This window comes from Dipodomys spectabilis, unplaced genomic scaffold (assembly GCF_019054845.1).
Source record: "Dipodomys spectabilis isolate Male_0828 unplaced genomic scaffold, ASM1905484v1 ptg000173l, whole genome shotgun sequence".
NCBI lineage: Eukaryota > Metazoa > Chordata > Mammalia > Rodentia > Heteromyidae > Dipodomys > Dipodomys spectabilis.
This window is the reverse complement of record NW_024870850.1, coordinates 11,526,202-11,546,923: the sequence shown is the minus strand read 5'-3', so window position 1 is coordinate 11,546,923 and position 20,722 is coordinate 11,526,202. Positions and strand designations below refer to the sequence as shown.

The 20,722-nt window shown below is 53.6% G+C and overlaps 1 protein-coding gene across 1 annotated transcript; it reads left to right on the top strand.

Moving 5' to 3' along the window:
* The first annotated feature begins 350 nt into the window (after window positions 1-350).
* LOC122119646 (adhesion G protein-coupled receptor E2-like) lies at window positions 351-11,761 on the top strand. Its single transcript, XM_042693647.1, has 18 exons — window positions 351-522; window positions 710-760; window positions 944-1,060; window positions 1,534-1,689; window positions 2,426-2,578; window positions 3,029-3,157; window positions 3,292-3,338; window positions 3,434-3,511; window positions 3,813-3,990; window positions 4,708-4,815; window positions 5,638-5,852; window positions 6,020-6,199; window positions 7,460-7,657; window positions 8,161-8,396; window positions 9,477-9,543; window positions 9,858-9,949; window positions 11,394-11,562; window positions 11,669-11,761. Exons 1-18 carry the CDS (start codon window positions 351-353, stop codon window positions 11,759-11,761), a joined length of 2,439 nt encoding a protein of 812 aa, XP_042549581.1.
* The last annotated feature ends 8,961 nt before the right edge of the window (window positions 11,762-20,722 follow it).

Below are 20,722 nucleotides of genomic sequence, written 5' to 3'. Positions count from 1 at the left end.
TACATGTCCCTTAGTGTTTAAAACATGATTATGTGACCTGCTGCAATGATTCATGCTGCCTGTCAGAGGAGGCAGAGAACAGGAGGATCGTAATTTGAGGCCATATCAGGCAAGAAGTTTGTGAGGTCGTAAGGAGACCAGTCCCAGTTGCCTATACAGTGTACCCATCCTTCTGTCCTCCTACTCTGTCTGTCTGTCTCTGTCTCTCTCTCTATTTTCTCACCTGCTCAGCCCCTTTCCTGCATCTCTCTGTTGAATGGAGACTAGAAAGGACCTGCCCTGGGCAGGGGCCAACCACCCCCCAGGCCCAGCATCAGGAACAGAGGGGCACAGCCCCTCTGCAGCCCATCATGGCAACTTCCCCTCTGCGGTCTGAAGGCACCGAGAGCTGGGCTGGTGAAGATTTGAGAAAATGCCCGGTCCGGGGCCTCTGTTCTTCCCTGAAGACCAGGCACTGCCTGGCCCGGGCTGCTCCTGCCCTGGTACAGGAAGGAGATGGCATCACCCCGCTCCTTGCCCTTGGTGCAGAATGAGGATGGGGTGGCCAGGCCCCCTGTCTGTGTCCTGAAGGGACCCCAAGTGTGCCGTGGCCATGGGCTCGCAGAGGCGCCCATGGGACAAATCCTGGAGCTGACATAATGCAAGCCTCGGAGCGTGGTCCGCACCCCACCCCTCAAAGGCACCCTGACCCCTCCCCGCTCCGTTGCAGTGCTGTGCACGGTGCTGAGTCTGTGTGGAGCTGCAGCCCAGAAGGCAGGAAGTGAGTCTGCAGGCAGCACTCGGTCCCCACCTGGAGGCTGGGGGCAGCGTCCTCCCCGCACCCCTCAGCCCAGGGAGGACACAGGGCCGCCCCCTCTACCCCCCCCTCCCCTGGGCCCTCCCCTGGGATGGCGCTGGCCCCGCCCCAGCCTGGCTCCTCACCTGGTCCCCATCCCTGCCTCAGGCTGTGCCAGGTGGTGTCCTCCGAACTCCAAGTGTCTCAGTGCCGACACCTGCCGCTGTGATGCGGGATTCAGTTCAGTCGAGGAGCTCATCACCAGCCCTGACGGCAGCTGTGACGGTACAGAGGCCTGGGGTGCTGGGCACACTAGGGGGGGTCTAGTCCTATGAGAGTGGGGGACTCGGGTCACAGTTGGGGTCCATCACTGAAGGAGAGAAAAGAAGGGGAGAAACAAGAAATCAATGTGCATGGCTTCCTGTGGAGAAAGGACCTGGGTGGCCAGGAGTCTGTGTGTCCATCTTCCCTCAGGACTAGGAGAGGGAGGTGCTGAGCCTCCAGCCCATCCCCTACCCTGTCACTGTCCACTGTGTCTAAATCCTGCGCGTCACCCTGAGAATTCAGAGGAGCAGAGCTGACTGATCAGCCTTCAGGAATGGCCTGCTCCCGGTGCAGCCCGGCTTCAGAGCGCAGCCCAAGATTCTTTTCAAAAGCGAGATCAGCCCCAGTGCTGGGGGTCAGGCTGGGGATGGGGGAGTCTCCCTCCTGAGAGAACTCACACCTTTGGAAGGTGACCTTTGGCCTGTGTGTTGCAGACATCAACGAGTGTGCACCACCTTTGAGGACGTACTGTGGGAAGTTTGCAGACTGCGAGAACACGGAAGGGAGCTACTACTGTGTGTGCAGCCCAGGATATGCACTCGAGTCTGGGGACAAAATATTCAGGAACGAGAGTGAGAACACGTGTCAAGGTGAGACCCCGCCCTCCTCCCCATCACCAAGGAATGGTTGTTAAGAGGCCTAGAGCGTGAGACGGGCTGGACAGGTGCGCGCGCACCTGTGCACAAACGTCTAGCTGCAAGGTGGTGCCACGGTCAGGAGCAAACGTGGGGACCAGTTGCAGGCAGGACCCCACTCTCTGAAACACCGTGGACATGTGAGACGTGTTAAGACCCTTGGATGGTGTGCTGAGACGCAGAGACAGAAACAATGGAGAAAACACCTATCTTGTCAAGATCTTAAAACTACAGTATTAAGCTGGTAGAGCTTGGCTAGTGCTGGGCGCGTGGGGAGTGGGCGTGGATGGGTGTGTGGGCGTGGTTCTCAGTGGGCGTGGTTGGAGGGCGGGGCTACGTGGTGGGGGCGTGGCTCCATCTTGGAGCACCTGTCTGGAAGGCACAATGTCTTTTGCTTTGTCTGGCCTCTTTTGTGCGAGGGAGTTGAGGGTGAACGCTGGGGCCTTGTGCGAGGGAGGCAAGCGCTCCCGCTAATGAGTCATGAGAGTCACACCTCAGCCAATGAGCTGCGACCGTCACCAGGCCACACCCCCACCGCTGAGCCACGCCCCACCGCCGGCCACGCCCCACCGCCGGCCACGCCCCACCGCCGGCCACGCCCCGGGGTTCTTTGTAGACCAGGTGGGCACCGTTGAGGCTGTGGCGGTGCCAGAGGGTCGGGCAGGCTCTGACTCTCACGCCTTGTCCTCAGACGTGAACGAATGCACCTCCGGCCACCACAGCTGCCACAGCTCCGCCCATTGCCTCAACAAAGCCGGAGGGTACGAGTGCGGCTGCCGACGAGGATGGAGGTCGTTCTTCATCTGGGCAACCTTCTCTGGTCAAGTGCACACCCAGTGTGAAGGTCGGCAGCTTGCAGACTCCGCCACTCCCAAGGACCGGAGCGGGCCACGCCCACCTCTTAGCCACACCCTGAATGGCCACACCCACTGGCTAGATACCACTGTCTGGCCACGCCCACTGTTGGGCGAGCCTACACTTTGCCACGCCCCTCTTCATCTCGCCTCTGACTTTCCCGCCCACGTTTAGCCACGCCCACGGGTGGAGAGTCCACGGTTGGCCACGCCCCCTCGCTTTGCCACGCCCGCTTGGCCACGCCCCGCGCGCCCTGGCTGGACCTGGAGTCCCAGTCCGCTGATGACTGACATGGGACGCGATTCCAGACGCCCCACGGCCCGGCGCACGCGCACCGGCGCCCGCGCCCGCCCGAGCCCCGCGCCCTCCGCCGCCGCGGCTGACCACCTTGAATCACCGCGGGGCGGGGACGGGGTCTGAGCCGTTCCTGTCTCCGCAGACGTGGACGAGTGCCGCTCCGGACAGCACCAGTGCCACAGCTCCGCCGACTGCGTCAACACCGTGGGGTCCTACAGGTGCCGCTGCCCCCCGGGCTGGCGGCCGCTGCCGGGGAGGACCGCGTGCGCAGGTGCCGGAGCCGAGCCCCGCCCCGCCCCGCCCGCCCCGCGCCCCGCGCCCCGCCCCGCCCCGCCCTCTCCCCACGCCCCGCCCCGCCCCGCCCGCCCCGCGCCCCGCCCACCGAGACCCTTTCTGTCCCCGCAGAGGTCTTCTTCCCCGCCTGGACGGCGCCCCCCGGAATCCACAGCCCGGTGAGGGGCGCAGCGGGGTCGGGGTGGGGTGAGGCCCCTCGGCCGCCCCACGCACCCCGCGCCGGCCCGGCTCTGAGCGCCCCCTCTGCCCCCAGGCTCTGGCCGCCTTCTTGGAGGAGATGCAGAATCTGACCAGAGACTTCCAGCCACACACAGCCCGGGACACAGCGGACGCCATCCGGGTGAGCAGGGCGCGGGGGAGGCCAGGGCAGCTGCGATCTGACAGAGGAGAGGCCGCGGGGCGGCGGGGTCCTGCCGCCTGTGGAAGGACAGACAGACACACACACACACACACACACACACACGCACATACACCAGGTGCACTCACTAGTTTTCTCTTGCTCTCAACCTGGGCACAACTTCCACCCGCTCTGGATTATCTTCGGGCCTCTGGGCCCCGTGGCCGGGTGGTTTACTTTCTCCATGCCGTCTCTCTGGCCTGTGGTCACGTTGTCTCTGTCCTCCATCCTCCAGAGTGTCCTGGAGAGTCTGGATGAGCTGCTGGAGACCCCTGGGGACCTGCAGACCCTGCCTCGCTCACAGCAGCACTGTGTGGCCACTCAACTGCTCCTGGACCTGGAAAACACACTGAGAGTCCTGGGCCAGACCCTGCCGGAGGGGTCACTCACCTTCCTCGGTCCTGCAGACACAGGTGCGGGCCCCACCCCCACCACAGACAAGTGCCTGACGCCCTCAAGTCTAACAAATGCAGGATGTTTGTTGAAGGTTTTGGTGCATGATTAAGGTTATAAGACTTAGTGCTCTTGTGACATCTTGTAGAATCATTGCAATACTTTTCCCTCTTGCTGTCTTTTGTAAAGAAAGTTAGAAAGGATTCAGGGTCAGTGTGCGTGTGCACACACACAGTTGCGAGGCTTGAACTCAGGGGCTGGGCACTGTCACAGACTTCCAGCTTTTTGGTGGATATTTGGAGATGAGTCTCGCAGATTTTCCTGCCCCAGCTGGCTTCCAACTTCATATCCTCAGATCTCAACTTCCTGAGTAGCTGGGGTTACAAGCATGAGCAATTGGTGCTGAGCAGTCTTTTTAACATTTCTAGTTTCTCCTGTGTCAGTTCTGGAAGCGTGTGTGTCCTGAGGAATTTGTCTGTTGCACCTGAGATTGTCAAACACTTGCTGTGCAATTGCTATTATTATTTTAAGCCTCTGCAAATGACGATCTCACCTACATTATGCACAATGTGTGCACTATTGTTCTGTGACTATATAGGTGATATGGAATATGTACATTATATATAACACACACATACATTATACACTATATGCATCATATATCTGCATTATGTATACACATGCACGCACATATTTGTCCTCATCTAGCTCTGCTTGTGTTATTTCCATCTTCACAGAACTGACGCTGGAGTTGCAGGTTCCAGGCGACAGGCAAGTCACCTTGAGTCAGAATCAGACAAAGATGCAGCTGACCTGGGACCTGGCCCAGAAGCCCGGTCACCCAGGTAATGGCCAACATGGTATCCATGGCACTGAGGCCTCCTGGTAGGAAAAGGTGTCATATCAAAACAGAGTTAAGCCAGGAGACAGTGGCTCAAGCCTGTAATCCTCCAGTCAGGAAGCTGAGATCTGAGGATGGCAGTTCAAAGCCAGCCCAGGCAGGAAAGGCCGTGAAAATCTCATCTCCAATAAACCACCAGAAAACTGGAAGTGGTACTGTGACTCAAGTGGTAGAGCTCTAGCCTTGAGCTGAAGAGCTGAGGTACAGTGCCCAGGCCCAGAGTTCAAGTCCCACAATCCGGGGGGGGAAAAAGAAAAAAAACAGCTCTGGCAGGAAAGACTGCAAGACTCTTATCTCCAAGTAACCACTCAAAAACAAGAAGTGGACCTGTGTCTCAAAATGGTTGGGTTCAGGGCTGGGAAGATGGCTCAGTGGTAGAGCGCTTGCCTTGCATGCATGAGGCCCTGGGTTCGATTCCTCAGCACCACATAAGAAAAAAGCCAGAAGTAGCGCTGTGGCTCAAGTGGTAGAGCGCTAGCCTTGAGCTGAATTGCTGAGGGGCAGCGCCCAGGCCTAGAGTTCAGGCCCCATGACCAGACCAAAAAACAAAATCAGGTGCAGTGGCTCCTGCCTATAATCTCAGCCACTCAGAAGGCTAAGACCTGAAGATTGCGATTCAAAGCCAGCCTGCAAAGGAAAGGCCATGAGACTTATTTCCAATTAAAAGCATACAAAATTTTAGGGAGCATGGGAGAGGGGTGAGGCCACGAGAGGAAGGGTCCATCTGAGGCGGCACCCCGAGCTCACCCTTGCGTTTGGCCCACAGGCCCCGCCATGGTGGGCCTCATCTCCATTCCCAAGATGGGCAAGCTGCTGGCTGAGGCTCCGCTGGTCCTGGAGCCAGCGCAGGAGGCAACTCCTGAGACAAACTGGGGCCCACACCTGACACCAGTCCTGCTCTCCGACGTCATCACAGCCTCCCTGAGCCACCGGGACACGCAGAACCTCAGCTCCCCGGTGACCTTCACCTTCTCCCACCGTGTGAGCGCCGGTGGACGGGCGATGGGCAGGGAAGAGCCTGAGTTCAGGACACACCCTGGTTGTGCTTCTTGGCTTTGGGGTCCCCCCACCCCAAGAGCCAGCCCTTCCCAGGCCAGCCTGGGCCTTCATCTCTGAGCCCGAGTCTCGCCCCTGTCCTGTCCCTGCAGCCGGTGAGCGCTGGGCTGCAGCGTGGGGTGCTCTGCGTGTCGTGGCTCGGTGGCCAGGATGAGTGTGGACACTGGGTCACCATGGGCTGCGAGACGGTGGACACCGGAAACTCCAGCACCACCTGCAGCTGCTCCCACCTGAGCAGCTTTGCCGTGCTCATGGCCCACGATGGCAGGCAGGTGAGACCATGCGCAGCCTCCGCTGTCACCGGCAGACCGGCACCCAGCGAGCTGTGGAAGTGAAACGAGTGCACAGGAAGGAGCCGCGCGCCCGCGCTGCTGGCTCACGCCTGTCATCCCAGATGCTCAGGAGGCTGAGATCTGAGGATCATGGTTCAAAGCCAGCCTCAGCAGGAAAGGCCTTGAAGTTCTTTTCTCCAATGAACCACCAAAAGGCAGACATGGAGCTGTAGCTCAAGGGGTAGAGCGCCAGCCTTGAGCACAAAAGCTCAGGGACAGTGCCCTGGCCCTGAGTTCAAGCCCCAGGACTGGCAAAGAAAAAAAGAAACACTTAAAATCGAGGCTGGGTGCAGTGGCTCAAGCCTGTCATTCTGCTTCCCTGGGAGGCATCAGGTAGCCGCGGTGTCAGTTCGAGGCCAGCCCAGGCAAGATGTTTATGAGGCTCCATCTCAACCAATGGTTGGGCGCAGTGGCACAGGCCTTGCCTGTTTTCCTGGCTACAGGGGAACCAAAATAGTGGGGCACAGACAGGGGCGTGTGCCTGTCATGCCCTGCGTCCCAGAGAAGCACAGATAGGATGACTGCCTAGCAGACCCGACCTTGAAAACAACCCTGTGGGCAGGGACGGGAGGGGAAATTTGCTGGAAAATAATGGAAGGGGTGACATCGTTGCAAAAAAGGAAATACACTCATTACCTGGCTTCTAAAATGGTAGCCCCTCTGCACCCCACATTCATAGTAACAATGAAATTATTAAAAAATTGTAACCAATGCAAAAATGAGCTGGGGACCTGGCTCATGGCAGGGGCGTGGCTCACGGCAGGGGCGTGGCTCACGGCAGGGGCGTGGCTCACGGCAGGGGCGTGGCTCGTGACGTGGGGCGGGGCTCCCAGTGAGGGTGTGCCTCCACGGCTGGGATGTGTCTGGTATAGAGTTGCTCTGTGGTGTGGGCTTGGCTCCACTATGGGTCTTGGTCTCAGAGGGTATGATTTTGGGGAGGGGGCGTGGCCAAGGTGGTAGACCAGCTGCCTAGGAAGAGCGCTAGGCCCTGTGTTGAATGCTCACTGCAGCAAAATATGAGTAAGAATCTCTTGTAAACTCCAAGCCTGGTCAAACTTAGCCATCAAGTTCACAAATTTCCCTGGGCCCTTCTTTCTATAACGTGCTAAGCCAAATACTAATGAGTCTGGGTGTGGGGTGTGGGGTCAGTGACCCCAAGCGGGAGGCAGTGACCACCGTCTCTGCTCCGCCCCCTCCCAGGAGGCCGACCCCGCCCTGGCCCTCATCCCCCAAGTGGGGCTCGGCCTCTCCCTGCTCTGCCTCCTCCTGGCGGCCCTCACCTTCCTCCTGTGCAGGGCCATCCGCAACCTCAGCACCACCCTGCACCTGCAGCTCTCCATCTGCCTCTTCCTCGCCCACCTCCTCTTCCTCACCGCCATCCACCGCACCGAGCCCAAGGTACCCACCGTGCCCCTCGGCCCCCAGGCCCCCCGCGCCGCCCAAGGGCGCACGGAGCCAGGCTGCCGCCTTGGACTGTGAAATACAATGGCACTGAGAAAGTAGACAGGCATGGCGGCTCACACTGACACTAGACACTCGGGGGCGGAGTTTGGTGGGACTGTGATTCCAGGTCAGCCCAGATAAACGGGGAAAGTCCGTAACACCCCACTTCAGCAGAAGAGGCTGGGCATGCAGGGTGGTGCGCACCTGTAAACGCAGCTTTGATAGGCAGCACACACAGGAGGATCGCAGTCTGGGCTGGGCCAGCTTTAAAAAAAAAAAAAGTGAGAAAAAGGTGTTCCACACATAGCTAGAGCAGAACGGGTTAGAGGTGAGGCTCGAGTCGTGGAGCACCTGCCCAGCACCGGCAGAACTCTGGGCACAAGGAGGGGAAGGGCGGGGGGTGATCTGCAGTGAGTCGCACTCGGCCCGTCTCCTCCTCCCCCCCCCCCCCCCCGCAGGTGCTCTGCGCCGTCATCGCCGGCGCCCTGCACTACCTCTACCTGGCCGCCTTCACCTGGATGCTGCTGGAGGGGCTGCACCTGCTCCTCGCCGCCCGCAACCTGACGGTGCTGCACTACTCCGCCAGGAGCAGAGGCTTCCGAGCGCTCATGTTCCCCGTGGGCTACGGGCTCCCCGCTGTCACGGTGGCCGTGGCCGCGGCGGCCCGGCCTCGGCTCTACGGCACGCCTGCCCGGTGAGTGCGGACACCGCCCGCCCCAGCCCTTCCGGCCGCGCGGAACCAAAGCGGGTGCCGAGCATTTACTCCAGAGCTTGGCGAGCAAACAGGGATTCTGCTCAAAGGGGATGAATTCCGTGCAGCAAAGATCCAGTGGAGCTGCGCACAGGTCACTCAGCCCTGTAAACCCAGCTACTCAGGAGACTGAGGGCTGAGTAGGAAAATCCAGTGAGACCCTTATCCCCAATTATCCACCAAAAAGTCAGAAGTGGTGCTGTGGCTCAAGTGGTAGAGGGCAGTGCCCAGGCCCTGTGTTCAAGCACCAGGACTGCGCGCGCACGCACACACACACACACACACACACACACAGTTACATGTCTGTGTTCTACTTTGGCCATGTTTATCTCAGGACCATTGACTTATTTGCCATCTCAAACTAAGTATGACATCCAAGAGAGATGTCACCTCTTTTCTGCTTGATGGTTCACTGTGTCCTCGCAGAGGTGACATGTGTGGGACATAAACCATGTGTACTTTCTTCCCCATTGGGTCTTTACAGAAAATTGCAGAAGAGACACACTAGTATTGAGGAAGGAAGGGGAAGGAAGGGAGGGAGGGGGAAGGAAGGAGGGAGGAAAAGTGGATGAGAGTGAGGGAAGGTAAGGGAAAGGAATAAAAGAGGGAAGGAAGGGAAAAAAGGATGGAAGGAGGGAGGAAAAAATGAAGGAGAGGGAGGGAAAAGGGAGACAAGGAGGAAAGGAGGGAGAGGAAGAAAAGGAGGGATGAGAAAGGAAGTTTAAAATGAAGGAGGGGCTGGGAAGGTGGCTCAGTGGTAGAGTGCTTGCCTAGCATGTATGAGGCCCTGGGTTCCATTCCTCATCACCACTTGAGCTCAAGTGGTAGAGTGCTAGCCTTGAGCAAAAGCAGCTTAGGGACAGTGCCCAGATGGTGAGTTCAAGCCCCAGGACTAGAAAATAATAACAAACATCATCATCATCATCATCATAATATAAAAGTAAATGAAGGAGGGGAAAAGAAGAAAAAAAGAAGGGAAGAAGGAAGACGGTTTTATCTGCACTGTTGGTTGTCTCTGTCCAGCTGCTGGCTGAACACAGAGAAGGGCCTCGTGTGGGCTTTCCTCAGCCCGGTCTGCACCATCATCTCTGTGAGTGACACCTCAGACCTCCTAATACCCATCTGGGCAGGGCGCTACGAACACCCAAGGGGCAGGAATGCCGCAGGCTGGCCCCGGGGTTGGGTTGTGTTCCTGAAACTTCCAGATTCTGATGCTTCCACTAGAGATGGAAAAGGCTGCCATTTGCCATGGGTGTTGGGTGGCCTGACAGGAGATCAAATTGCTCAACTTCCACTCCTCTGGGGCTGGGGTGGGGCTGGGGTGTAGGTGAGGTCCTGGGGTTCACCCTCAACCCTGCAAGGAAACAGAAGGGGGCATTCACAGTGCTCCCCGGTCTCCTCAAGATCAACATGGTGTGCCTTCTGCTGACCCTGTGGGTGGTGAAGAGCAGGCTCTCCACCCTCAGCCGGGACGTGTCCACCCTCTGGGACACCAGGTGAGATGACCCGCACGCGTGTGCTCCCCAAAGCCAAACCCACTGTGTGGCCCTGGTGTCCCTTCTCTGACTGGATACGAAGTTAACAAATGTGCCGGGCACTGATGACTTCACACCTGTCATCCTGCTACTCAGGAGGCTGAGATATGAGGATCTCAGTTCAAAGCCAGCCCTGGCAGGAAACTCTCCATTAGACTCTTATCTCCAATGAACCATTAGTAAACCAGAAGCAGAGCTGTGATTCAAAGGAGTGCCAGCCTTGAGCAGAAGAGTTCAGGGACAGTGCTCAGGCCCTGAATTCAAACTCTGCAATCAAAAAAAAAAAAAAAAAGTCAACCTTCCATCCATGATCCCACTAACATCCAGTAGGGTGCTGCTAACACCCCCAAAATGTACTGTCCATCCCTGAACCCAGCTTGTGATGCCACCTCCCACCCCACCCCCCAGCCTACATGTGCCATTCCAGCCAACCATTCCTCCCACCAAACGAAAAAATCCTAACCAACATCAGACCCTCCCAGAATGCTTTGCTGGAAGGATAAGTTCACATGTCAATGTTTAGTGATTCACTGTTTGAATGCACTGTCACCTTTATAAATGCAAGGATCTGGTCTTGCTCTCTTCTTTTGTTTTTATATTTTCTTTCTTTCTTTTTTTTTTTTTTTTGTTTGCTGGTTGTGGGGTCTGGGCGCTGTCCCTCAGCTCTTCAGCTCAAGGCTAGCACTCTACCACTTGAGCCATAGCACCACTTCCAGCTTTTTCTGCTTATGTGGTGCTGAGGAATCTATCCCAGGGCCTCATGCATGCAAGGCAAGCGCTCTACCATTGAGCCACCTTCCCAGCCTCTGTTTTTATATTTTCATGGAACAAAGGTTTGAACTCAGGGCCTCATGCTTCTTGGCTGGTACTCTACCACTTGAGCCAGTCCTTTTAAGCACTGGTGTGTGTGTGTGTGCACACGCACGTGCGCGTGTATGTGCACTGGTCCTGGGGCTGAACTCAAGGCCTGTGGGCTCAGCCTGAGCTTTTGTGCTCAAGGCTAGAGCTCTACCACATGAGCTACAGCTTTTACTTCTTGCTCTTTTGAGTGTGTGTGTGCATGCGCGCGCAAGTGTGTGGTGGTGTTAGAGATAAGGGTCTCACTGACTTTCTTGCTCAGGCTGGCTTTGAACTGCGATCCTCAGATCTCAGCCTTCTGAGTAGCTTAGGATGACAGGCGCGAGCCACAGGCGCCCATGAAATTATGAGAACTTTATCACGTGTCAGCGTCCTCACAGGTCCACAGGTGTCCCCCAGGAAAGAGACTCACAGTGTGAAACGCCATGACAGTGACCCTCCCAGCTCAGCCTGAGCAGCCAGCCAGAGGAGGGCAGCCAGGACGTCATCCGTGGGTTTGTTCTGGTGGTATCAGGGCGCTCTGTCTCTCTCTGTCTCCCTGTCCCAGGATGCTGGCATTTAAAGGAGTCGCCCAGCTCTTTATCCTGGGCTGCACGTGGATCCTGGGCGTCCTGCAGGTGGGCGCGGCGGCGCAGGTCCTGGCGTACCTGTTCACCATCGCCAACAGCCTGCAGGGCGTCTTCCTCTTCCTGGTCTACTGCCTGCTCAGCCAGCAGGTACCCCCCATCCCCTGCCACCTCCCTACCCCACCCCCCCACCCCATTCCACCCCAGCCTCCTCATCTGGCAAGCGCACCCGCCCACAGCATGCTCCCCTCCACAGGTCCGGGATCAATACCACAAATGGTTCCGAAGGACCAGGAAATCCAGAGAGGATTTGCATGCCCTGTCCATCCAGGCGTCACCTGATGCCTGAGCAGCCCAGAGACTCGCTGGCTGACTGGGTGGCTCAGCTCATCCACTCCCCACCCATCCCAGTGGTTTGATGGTCTTGGCCAGGCGCCCCTCGCAGACCTGCGGCCCTGAGCGCTTAGCAGGAAGAGATATGCCGTGGGCTAAGGGAAAACAGGCAAGCAGAAGTTCAAGAGATTCCATCTCCACCAAATGGCCAAGAGCCTTCTTCGCCCAGTCATAGGAGAAAGCATAAACAGCAGCCCAAGCGTAAAGCATGATCGTATCTCAAATATAAATAATAATAATAATAATAACCACATAGCCAGGCCAGTGGCTCACGCCTGTAATCCTAGCTTCTCAGGAGGCTGAGATCTGAGGATCAAGGCCCAGAGTCAGCCCGGGCAGGAAAGTCCTTGAGACATTTCATCCTCAAAGAACCACCAAAAAGGTGGGAGGTAGAGGTGTGACTCAGAGGGTAGAGTGCCAACCATGAGCAAAAAGAAGCTAGGCAAGTGTGAGGCCCTGGGTTCAAGCCCCAGCACTGACACAAAGAAAAAAAAAGGGAGGAAGGGAGGGAGGAAGGAAGGAAGGGAAAAGAAGGAAGGCAGGAAGGAAGGCTAGAAGGAAGGGGATAGAAGGAAGGAAGGGAGGGAGGGAAGGAGGGAAGGAAGCTTAAAGGGAGAAATTTGAAAGATTTTACTATATAGAAAGTTACTATATTTGAAAGTTTTTACTATGTATCAAGATTTCATATTATCCCAATACTGTACATAACTTTTTGTAGTTTAAACTAAATTTAAGTTCCAAAGAGGTTAATCTGCACCCCAGAGGGTGTTCCTCACCTGTAACACTAGATACTTGGGAGGCAGACAGGAAGATCACAGTTCAAGGCCAACCTAGGCAAAAGTTAGTGAGATGGGATCTCAAAAATCAAGCCAGGCCTGGAGGTGTGGAGTAGAGCCCGAAACCTTGAGTTCAAACCCCAGTACCACAAAATAAATATTAAAAAAAAAAAAAAAACCAAGCCAAGCATGGTGGTGTGTACCTATGATCCCAACTATTTAAAAGAAGATAGGAGGATCCTGGTCTGAGGCTGCCCATGGAAAAAATACAAGACCCTATCTGGAAAAATAAGACTTTAAAAAGCAAATAAATGGGGGCTGGGAAGGTGGCTCAGTGGTAGAGTGCTGGCCTTGCATACATGAGGCCCTGGGTTCGATTCCTCAGCACCACATAAGCAGAAAAACCAGAAGTAGTGATGTGGCTGAAATGGTAGAGTACTAGCCTTGAGCTGAAGAGCTGAAGGGCAGTGCCCAGGTCCTAGGTTCGAGACCATGTGACCAAAAAAAAGCAAATAAATAAGCAAAAAGTCTAACGGTGCAGCTCAGGTGATAAAGCACAACCTACACCATCTAGTGTTGGTCCTAATGTGCTGGGTCTGATGTTTGCTAGGCAGGACTTACACACTGGGGCTCTAACATTTTGGCCACGCCCCTAACACAGGCCATGCTCCTGATACACTCCTGGTGCTCAGTCCACACCTCCAATAATTGAACGACACCCCTAGCCTAAGAGCTACACCCCTACTTCTTTGGGTCACACTGTTGACCCCGCCTCAATCCTAAAAGTATTATAACAAAGCAAATTAACCAATCAAATCACAAAGTGAGCTTTTTGACCTGAGTACAATCAACCTGATACATTTCACCTTTCTTTCCTTGTTTTTAAAGGGAACTTGTAAGTTAGCATTCTCTAGTCACCTATCATTTTATGGTCTTAGATATCATTTACTCAAATATTATCTTTCCAGGCTAACTAGAAAGATCTTACAAGCTAAACCGTCTTCTAGAAAATCTGAATAGCCATGCTTGGAGCCATTAAGAGAGAAAATGAAGACTTCCTGGTATGTTTCAAGAAATCCATCCTGAAAAGCTAGGCAGCATCGGCTCACACCTGTAATCCCAGCTACTCAGGGTTCAAAGCCAGACCAGGGAAGAAAAATCCATGAGATTAATGAACCACCAAAATCCAGATGTGGAGCTGTGACTCAAGGGGTAGAGTGCCAGCCTTGAGCAAAAAAGCTAAGCAAGAGCACCAGGCCCTGAGTTCAAGCCCCAGTACCAGTGCAAAACTTTTAAGTAAAAATGAAGGCCAGGGAAGACATGCATCGTGTTGGCAGTGAGGGCGTCACGGGGAGCATGGCTAGCATTGTCCTTGCAGAACCCCAGGTGTCCTGCGCCGCTGCTGTTCAACCAGCTCAGCACACAGCTGACCAGTCACTCAACTCACCCGGGCTAAATCCTCACCCACAGCCACACCCTGCACTGAAGACTCTTCTACTCCCCAGATGCTGTGACCAAAAAGATTCACTTCCAAGGATGTTCCTCTCATATTAGCTGTACATAAAGACAGGTCTCACGATGGTGTTTCCATGCATCAGACACTGGGTGGATATAGCCACCTCCTCATCCTCATACCCCTGCCTAGTCTTCAAAACCTGCCCCCTCTCCTCATTTTCTTTTTTGTTGGTCTTGGGGCCTGAACTCTGGGCCTGGGCACTGTCCCTCAGCTCTTCAGCTCAAGGCGACTGGTCTACCACTTGAGCCACAGCACCACTTGTTTTTTTCTGGTGGTTTATTGGAGCTGAGTCTCCTGGCCTTCTCTGTCTTGGCTGGCTTTGAACCATGATCTCAGATCTCAGCCTCCTGAGTAGCTCGAATGACAGGCATTAACCACCAGCGCCTGGCTGTCCTTGAGCTTTTGTGGAAGTGTCTCATGGACTTTCCTGCCTTTACTGGCTCTGAATTATGATCCTCAGATCTCAGCCTCCTGAGTAGCCAAGATAACAGGTGTGAGCCACGACAAGGGGGGGAGCTCAAGGACAGCAGTCTGGACTCAAGTTCAAACCCCCAGACCAACAAAACATAATTTTCATTCTTCAAATATACTGATTATGATTTGTCAGCTAGGGGAATATTTTTATTTACACATTTGCCTTCTGCTATGCTCCTGATAGTACTTCTGTAGTAACTCGCTGCTATGGCCTTCAGAATTCTAGTACTGACTGAGATTATTTTATATATATATATATATATATATATATATATATATATATATATATATATACACTTTTCAATTTCCCATGGAAATACTGAATTTTCAGCCTGTTTGTAGTGTTGGTAAATAGTTTTTTCAATCATAGTGGGGCTTTTATTTCCATTTGTCCTTTTTTAATCATGATTTGCTAACCTCATACATGTTTCATATTTGTTAAGTATACATAATACATATGGACTTGAAAGGACTTGAAAGTTTGATCATTATGTTCACAAAATTTCTCCAGCATTTTTCCTGTCTTCCAAGCAAACTGTGGCCACTGAAGGCTTCCTACATTGTTTACATGTATGGGGCTTTTCTCCAGCTAGAATTCTTTCATGTACTCCAATGGAACCGTGATGCCTGAAGACTTTCCTACAATATTTACATTCATAAGGTTTCTCTCCGATGTGAATAGTTTCAAGACATTGAAGGAAGGTGTAGAGTCTGAATTTATCACATTGCTTATCAGTAAGGCTTTTCTCCAGTATGATTCTTCATGCATTTGAAAAGACAAGGATAAATGAAGGACTTTGCACATTCCCAGGGTTTTGCTTTGAGTTCATGTCCTTGAAGGTAACTGAGACTGAAGACTTTCCCACATTACTTGCACACATAGGGTGTTTTTTCCAATGAGCTTCTTATGACTGAAGGAAATTGTTTTAACTGCATTTTACTTCATTGTTTACATTCATAAGAACTTTTTTTCCATTATGTGTTCCTTTGTGCACTTGAAGATATCTGAGACCTTTGAAGGCTTTCTTACTGTGCTCATATTCGTTAAGGTTTTTCTCCAGTGTAGTTGTCTTTCATATCTTTATAGAAAACTGATGAATGCCTTACATTGTTTACATTCTGGTCTATGATGTCATAGAGCAGAATGTAGCTGTGAGATCTCAAGGCTTTACCAGTTTATGTCCACAGAGTTTTCTTTCCGGAGAGTTCTTTCATGTCTTTGGAAGGAACTGGAAGCAAGCTTTTCTACAATATTTACAGTCAGAACATTTTTCTACTATATGGGTTCTGCCATATATTTTTGGGGGCGGTAGGTGGGTTGTGGGGCCTGAACTCTGGACTTGGGCGCTGTCCCTCAGCTCTTCAGCTCAAAGCTAGCACTCTACCACTTGAGCCACAGCACCACTTCTGGCGCTTTTTTTCTGCTTATGTGGTGCTGAGGAATCGAACCCACGGCCACATGCATGCAAGGCAAGCACTCTTCCACTGAGCCACCTTCCCAGCTGCTCTGCCACATATTTGAAAGTAACTAAGACAAGCAAAGGCCTTTTCATTTTGCTTGCATTCACAGGACTTTTCTGCAATGTCATTTTGTTGACCTATTTGAAATGAGCTGGGAAAATCAGAAGCTTTCAAATACACCTTACATTCATACACTGCAGGGTGCTATATGAGAGTAATGAAAGTTTTCCCACATTGTTTCTACATACCTTTCTCCATATTCCTCATAGTCATCTGGCTATAAGCAAAAGTTAAGAGAAAAGGTCTGCCTATTAAAGGATGAATGACACATGAAAACAATTCCCACACACTGTACATTCATTTGCTTTTATTCCATAGAAGATTTCTTGCTCATATTAAGATTGAAAGTAAATGGATCAATGACCCTGCAACATGGTTTTGAGATATTACCAAAACAGCAACATGCATATATGCTGTTTCTTAGTACGGTTCCCAAACTCAGTACTATTTGACAAATTCTAAACATCTTGTTACATTGAAGTATATATTTCTGGTGAAATTTTGCTCATGTAATTCAATTTAAAGTTGTGCTTATTTGTTCTGTTTTTCTGTTTTAAAATTTCATAACACAGCTGGGCACCAGTGGCACATGCCTGTAATCCTAACCACTCAAAAGACTTGGCTCAGAATTGCAGTTTGAAGCCAGCCAAAACCTAGAAAAGTACATGAAATTGTGTCTCCAAAGAAAATGGGGCTGGAGCTGAAAATCAGCGGTTCACATCTGTAATCCTAGCTACTCAAACCACTGAGATCTGAGGATCACAGTTGGAAACTAGCCCAGGGGAAGTCTATGAGACTCTTATCCCAATTAATCACCACAGAAAAAGCTGGAAGTGGAGCTGTGGTTCAAGTGGCAGAGCACCAGCAAAAGGTGGGAGCTCAGGGACAGAGACTAGGACAAGAGTTCAAGCTACAACCTTAATAGCTCTGCCATTTCCTGCCTAGACTCTAAAGCACAAGGACATATAATAACTCAGAACAATGGAACAATGTAGATTGGGAGACCATTTGGGACCATCCTTGGGAATATAGTCCAAAGATGAAATGAGGAAAACAAGTTGGAACCATAGATTCTGGGACTAGAGATGGGGGAAGGTCTGAAGAAATAGCCATTCATTTTCCATCATAGAAAGGAGGCTGAAGGGAGCCTGGCATACTGGCCACCTTCACGTAAGGGATTTCGAGTTCAAGGCCAGCCTGGGATACCTGGGGAGACCCTTGTTAGAACCATGTTAAATTAAACAGAGTATTAATTAGACCAAGAAGAATGAAATTTAACTGGAACAAACAAGTCCCAGGTAACCTGATAAACAGGCACAGAACCTAATGGGGCAAACTGCGGCCTAGCATTTACTGAAATTTGCAAAGTAAGAATAGGGCCAAACTTGAAAGGCAGGCTCTCCCTGTAAACTCAGAAAGAGCCAGAAAACCTGGAAGGCAGTTTGATTTTTGAGTGTGATAAGAAATTTGGAATGTGGTTTTTGCTTCGAAGACTTATTGCTTTGCTTGTGGAGACTGTCATTGGTATTTTCACTACCTTGCTTCTCTGATGGGAACTTTGCCTTTGTTACTTTGCCTTGTAACTTATGGCCTCAGTTAGTGGAATCACTGGAATTATAATCGCCATTTTGTTATCACTGCTAGCTCTGCTTTGTAATTTGCTTCTTTGCCGATCAAGAAACTACCACTGGCCACCTGGACGTGGCGTCCCCTTCCCCCATGGATCTTGCCTTTAAATACCCTGAGCTATTTGAGTTTATTGCTGTTCTTCACTGTCTTGGCATAGTGGAGGTCAGACACCGTGGCCATTGATTCCTAGCCCTATTGAGTGTGGGTGACTCATTTTGTCGATTATGGGTTCGAGTCCCACTGGTCCGGAGAAGCTGCGCTATTTCACCCTGTGTCTAAAGAGCCAATACAAGAAGAAGCCGCCAGACTGGGAGAGGCTGGGCCAGGGTGACACCCCACCCCGCGCCTCCCGAAAATATGAATTGTGAGGGGGAAACGAACAGCCCGGGGACCCCACGAACCCCGCCTGAGACACCCCCATCCTCCCACACAGCCCGGGGACCCCACGAGCCCCGCCTGAGACGCCCCCATCCTCCACACAGCCCGGGGACCCCGCGAACCCCGCGTGAGACGCCCCCATCCTCCCACACAGCCCGGGGACCCCACGAGCCCCGCCTGAGACGCCCCCATCCTCCCACACAGCCCGGGGACCCCACGAGCCCCGCCTGAGACCCCCCGATCCTCCCACACAGCCCGGGGACCCCACGAACCCCGCCTGAGACGCCCCCATCCTCCCACACAGCGGGGACCCCGCGGGCCCCGCGTGAGACGCCCCCATCCTCCACACAGCGGGGCGCTGGGGCTCCCGCAGCGCCAGGCCGCGCCCGCGACGCCCCGGACCGGGAGCGGCCTGCGGGGCCCGAGGGGCCGAGCCCCACGCCGGCGCCGCCGAGGCCCGGCCGCGGCTCCCGCCAGGCCCACACGCGCCGCGTCTGTCCTCGGGCCGCCCGCGTCCTCCTCACGCACCCGCGCTCACGGCGGGCCACCTCCCCCCGCGCCACCTCCGGCCCGGACGTCAGGCGAGAGGCGCAACAAGGGCTGAGGAACCACGAGGCGCTTCCGCGCTCCTTCCGGTGCGCAGCCACACCCACTTCCGGTGGGGCCTGACGGACAGCCGCTAGGGCCGCCCCCGTGGCCGGAGCAACCGTCCTGTAGCCGGCAGGAGGCGCCAAGGGAGCCTCGGGCCCGGCCCTGGCTGGAAGCTCAGGCCCCCAGATACATGCGCGGTCCTACAACTTGTACTCAGGATTCTGGGTGGGACTCGGCTTCCAGCGGAAGAACTCGGGAACAGCACAGGTGAGTGAGCATTCGAGGCTTTTCCACCTGGAGTTCCCCATGACGGATGCACGGTGAATGGAGGGTGAATGGGGAATCGGGCCACGCTCCACTGACCGAGGGGAGGGGCTGGCCTAAGGCCTGTCCTGGGCTGTGTGGCCTAGGCCTCCGAAACTCGAGACTCTGCTACTTCAGTTGGGGCGGAAGGGAGAAGAGAAAAGAAGAGAAAGAAGAGATCAGTCGTCTGTGGCTCAAACCTATCATCCTCGCTGCTTAGAAGGCTGAGTTCTCAGAATCGCAGTTAGAAGCCACCCAGGCAGGCATGTCTGTGAGACTCTGTAATTAAGCACCAAAAAAGCTGGAAATGGAGTTATGGCTCAAGTCGTGGAGCTCTAGCCTTAAGCAAATTTAGAAAGAAAAGTAGAAAGTAGAGCTGGGAAGGTGGCTCAGTGGTAGAGCGCTTGCCTTGCAGGCACGAGGCCCTGGGTTCGATTCCTCAGCACCACATAAGCAGAAAAAGCCGGAAGTGGTGCTGAGGCTCAAGTGGTGGAGCGCTGGCCTTGAGCTGAAGAGCTGAGGGACAGCGCCCAGGCCGAATTCGAGCCTCAGAGCCCTTTTCTCTTCTTCCTCCCTCCCGTTAATCTGCCCAGAATACTTTATCTGTCCTCTTATTTGAGCCTCTAGTTCATTCTGCACCGTTGACACTAGGTGGCGATCTAAGGCTGCTATACGCTTGGAGACCTATAAACTAGGCCATGCATAGGTGGGCTGCTGGTGACTTTAGTGTGACCTGAGCCAATCCAGGGAAGGCAGCCCCGCTAGTGGCCACCGTCCTGTAGCTAACTCCGATTAAGCCTATTTGACTGTCAGGGAATGTATGTCATTCCTCGGTACCAGCTCATTTTGGGCAATTCTTTCAAGTCTTCCCTGGAAATTCACGCAATATCATACTGGTTTTAGGTGGTATTACTGTTACCTTTTACGACACTTTACTCTGCAAATGACCGTGACAGTTACCGAAAAGATGACCTGATGTGCACATTGCACTACATCCTGTGTCCAAAAAAAAGAATATTGAAGAGCTAAATGATGAAGCTGGTGATGTAATCCTAGTGACTCAAGAGGCTGAAATCCAAGGATGGATGTTCAAAACCAGCCTGGGCAGGAAAGTGCATGAGATTCTCATCTCCAGTTAACCACTAAAGAGCCTGCCGAAGTGGAGATGTGGCTCAAGTGGCAGAGCGCCAGCCTTGAAGGGAAAGAAAGGCTCAGGGATAGAACCCAGGTCCTGAGTTCAAGCTGAAAATCAGCACCAAATAAAATTCTCTTGCTCCATTGGGGCCTCATCGAGGTGACCGTCGGAGGGGAAGGGGGGGGGGATGGAGAAGTGGCATCATCGAGAAAGTAAGCCTAAAATGTCTTCTCACGTTCTCGAGAAGCTGTGGGAACACAATGGTGTCTCATGCTCATATGGGGAAAAGGAAACATCTCAGGAAGAGGATGGAAGCAGATTCTGCTCAGCATGTTTTATTTATTTTTTGGTCGGTCGTGGGGCTTGAGCTCTGGGCCTGGGCGCTGTCCCTCAGCTCTTCAGCTCAAGGCGAGTGCTCTACCACTTGAGCCACAGCCCCACTTCCGGTTTTCTGGTGGTTCGTAGGAGATAAGAGTCTCACAGACTTTCCTGCCCGGGCTGGCTTTGAACCACGATCCTCAGATCTCAGCCTCCTGAGTAGCTAAGATGCCAGGCAGGAGCCACCCGCGCCGGACCCGCTCAGCATCTTACCAT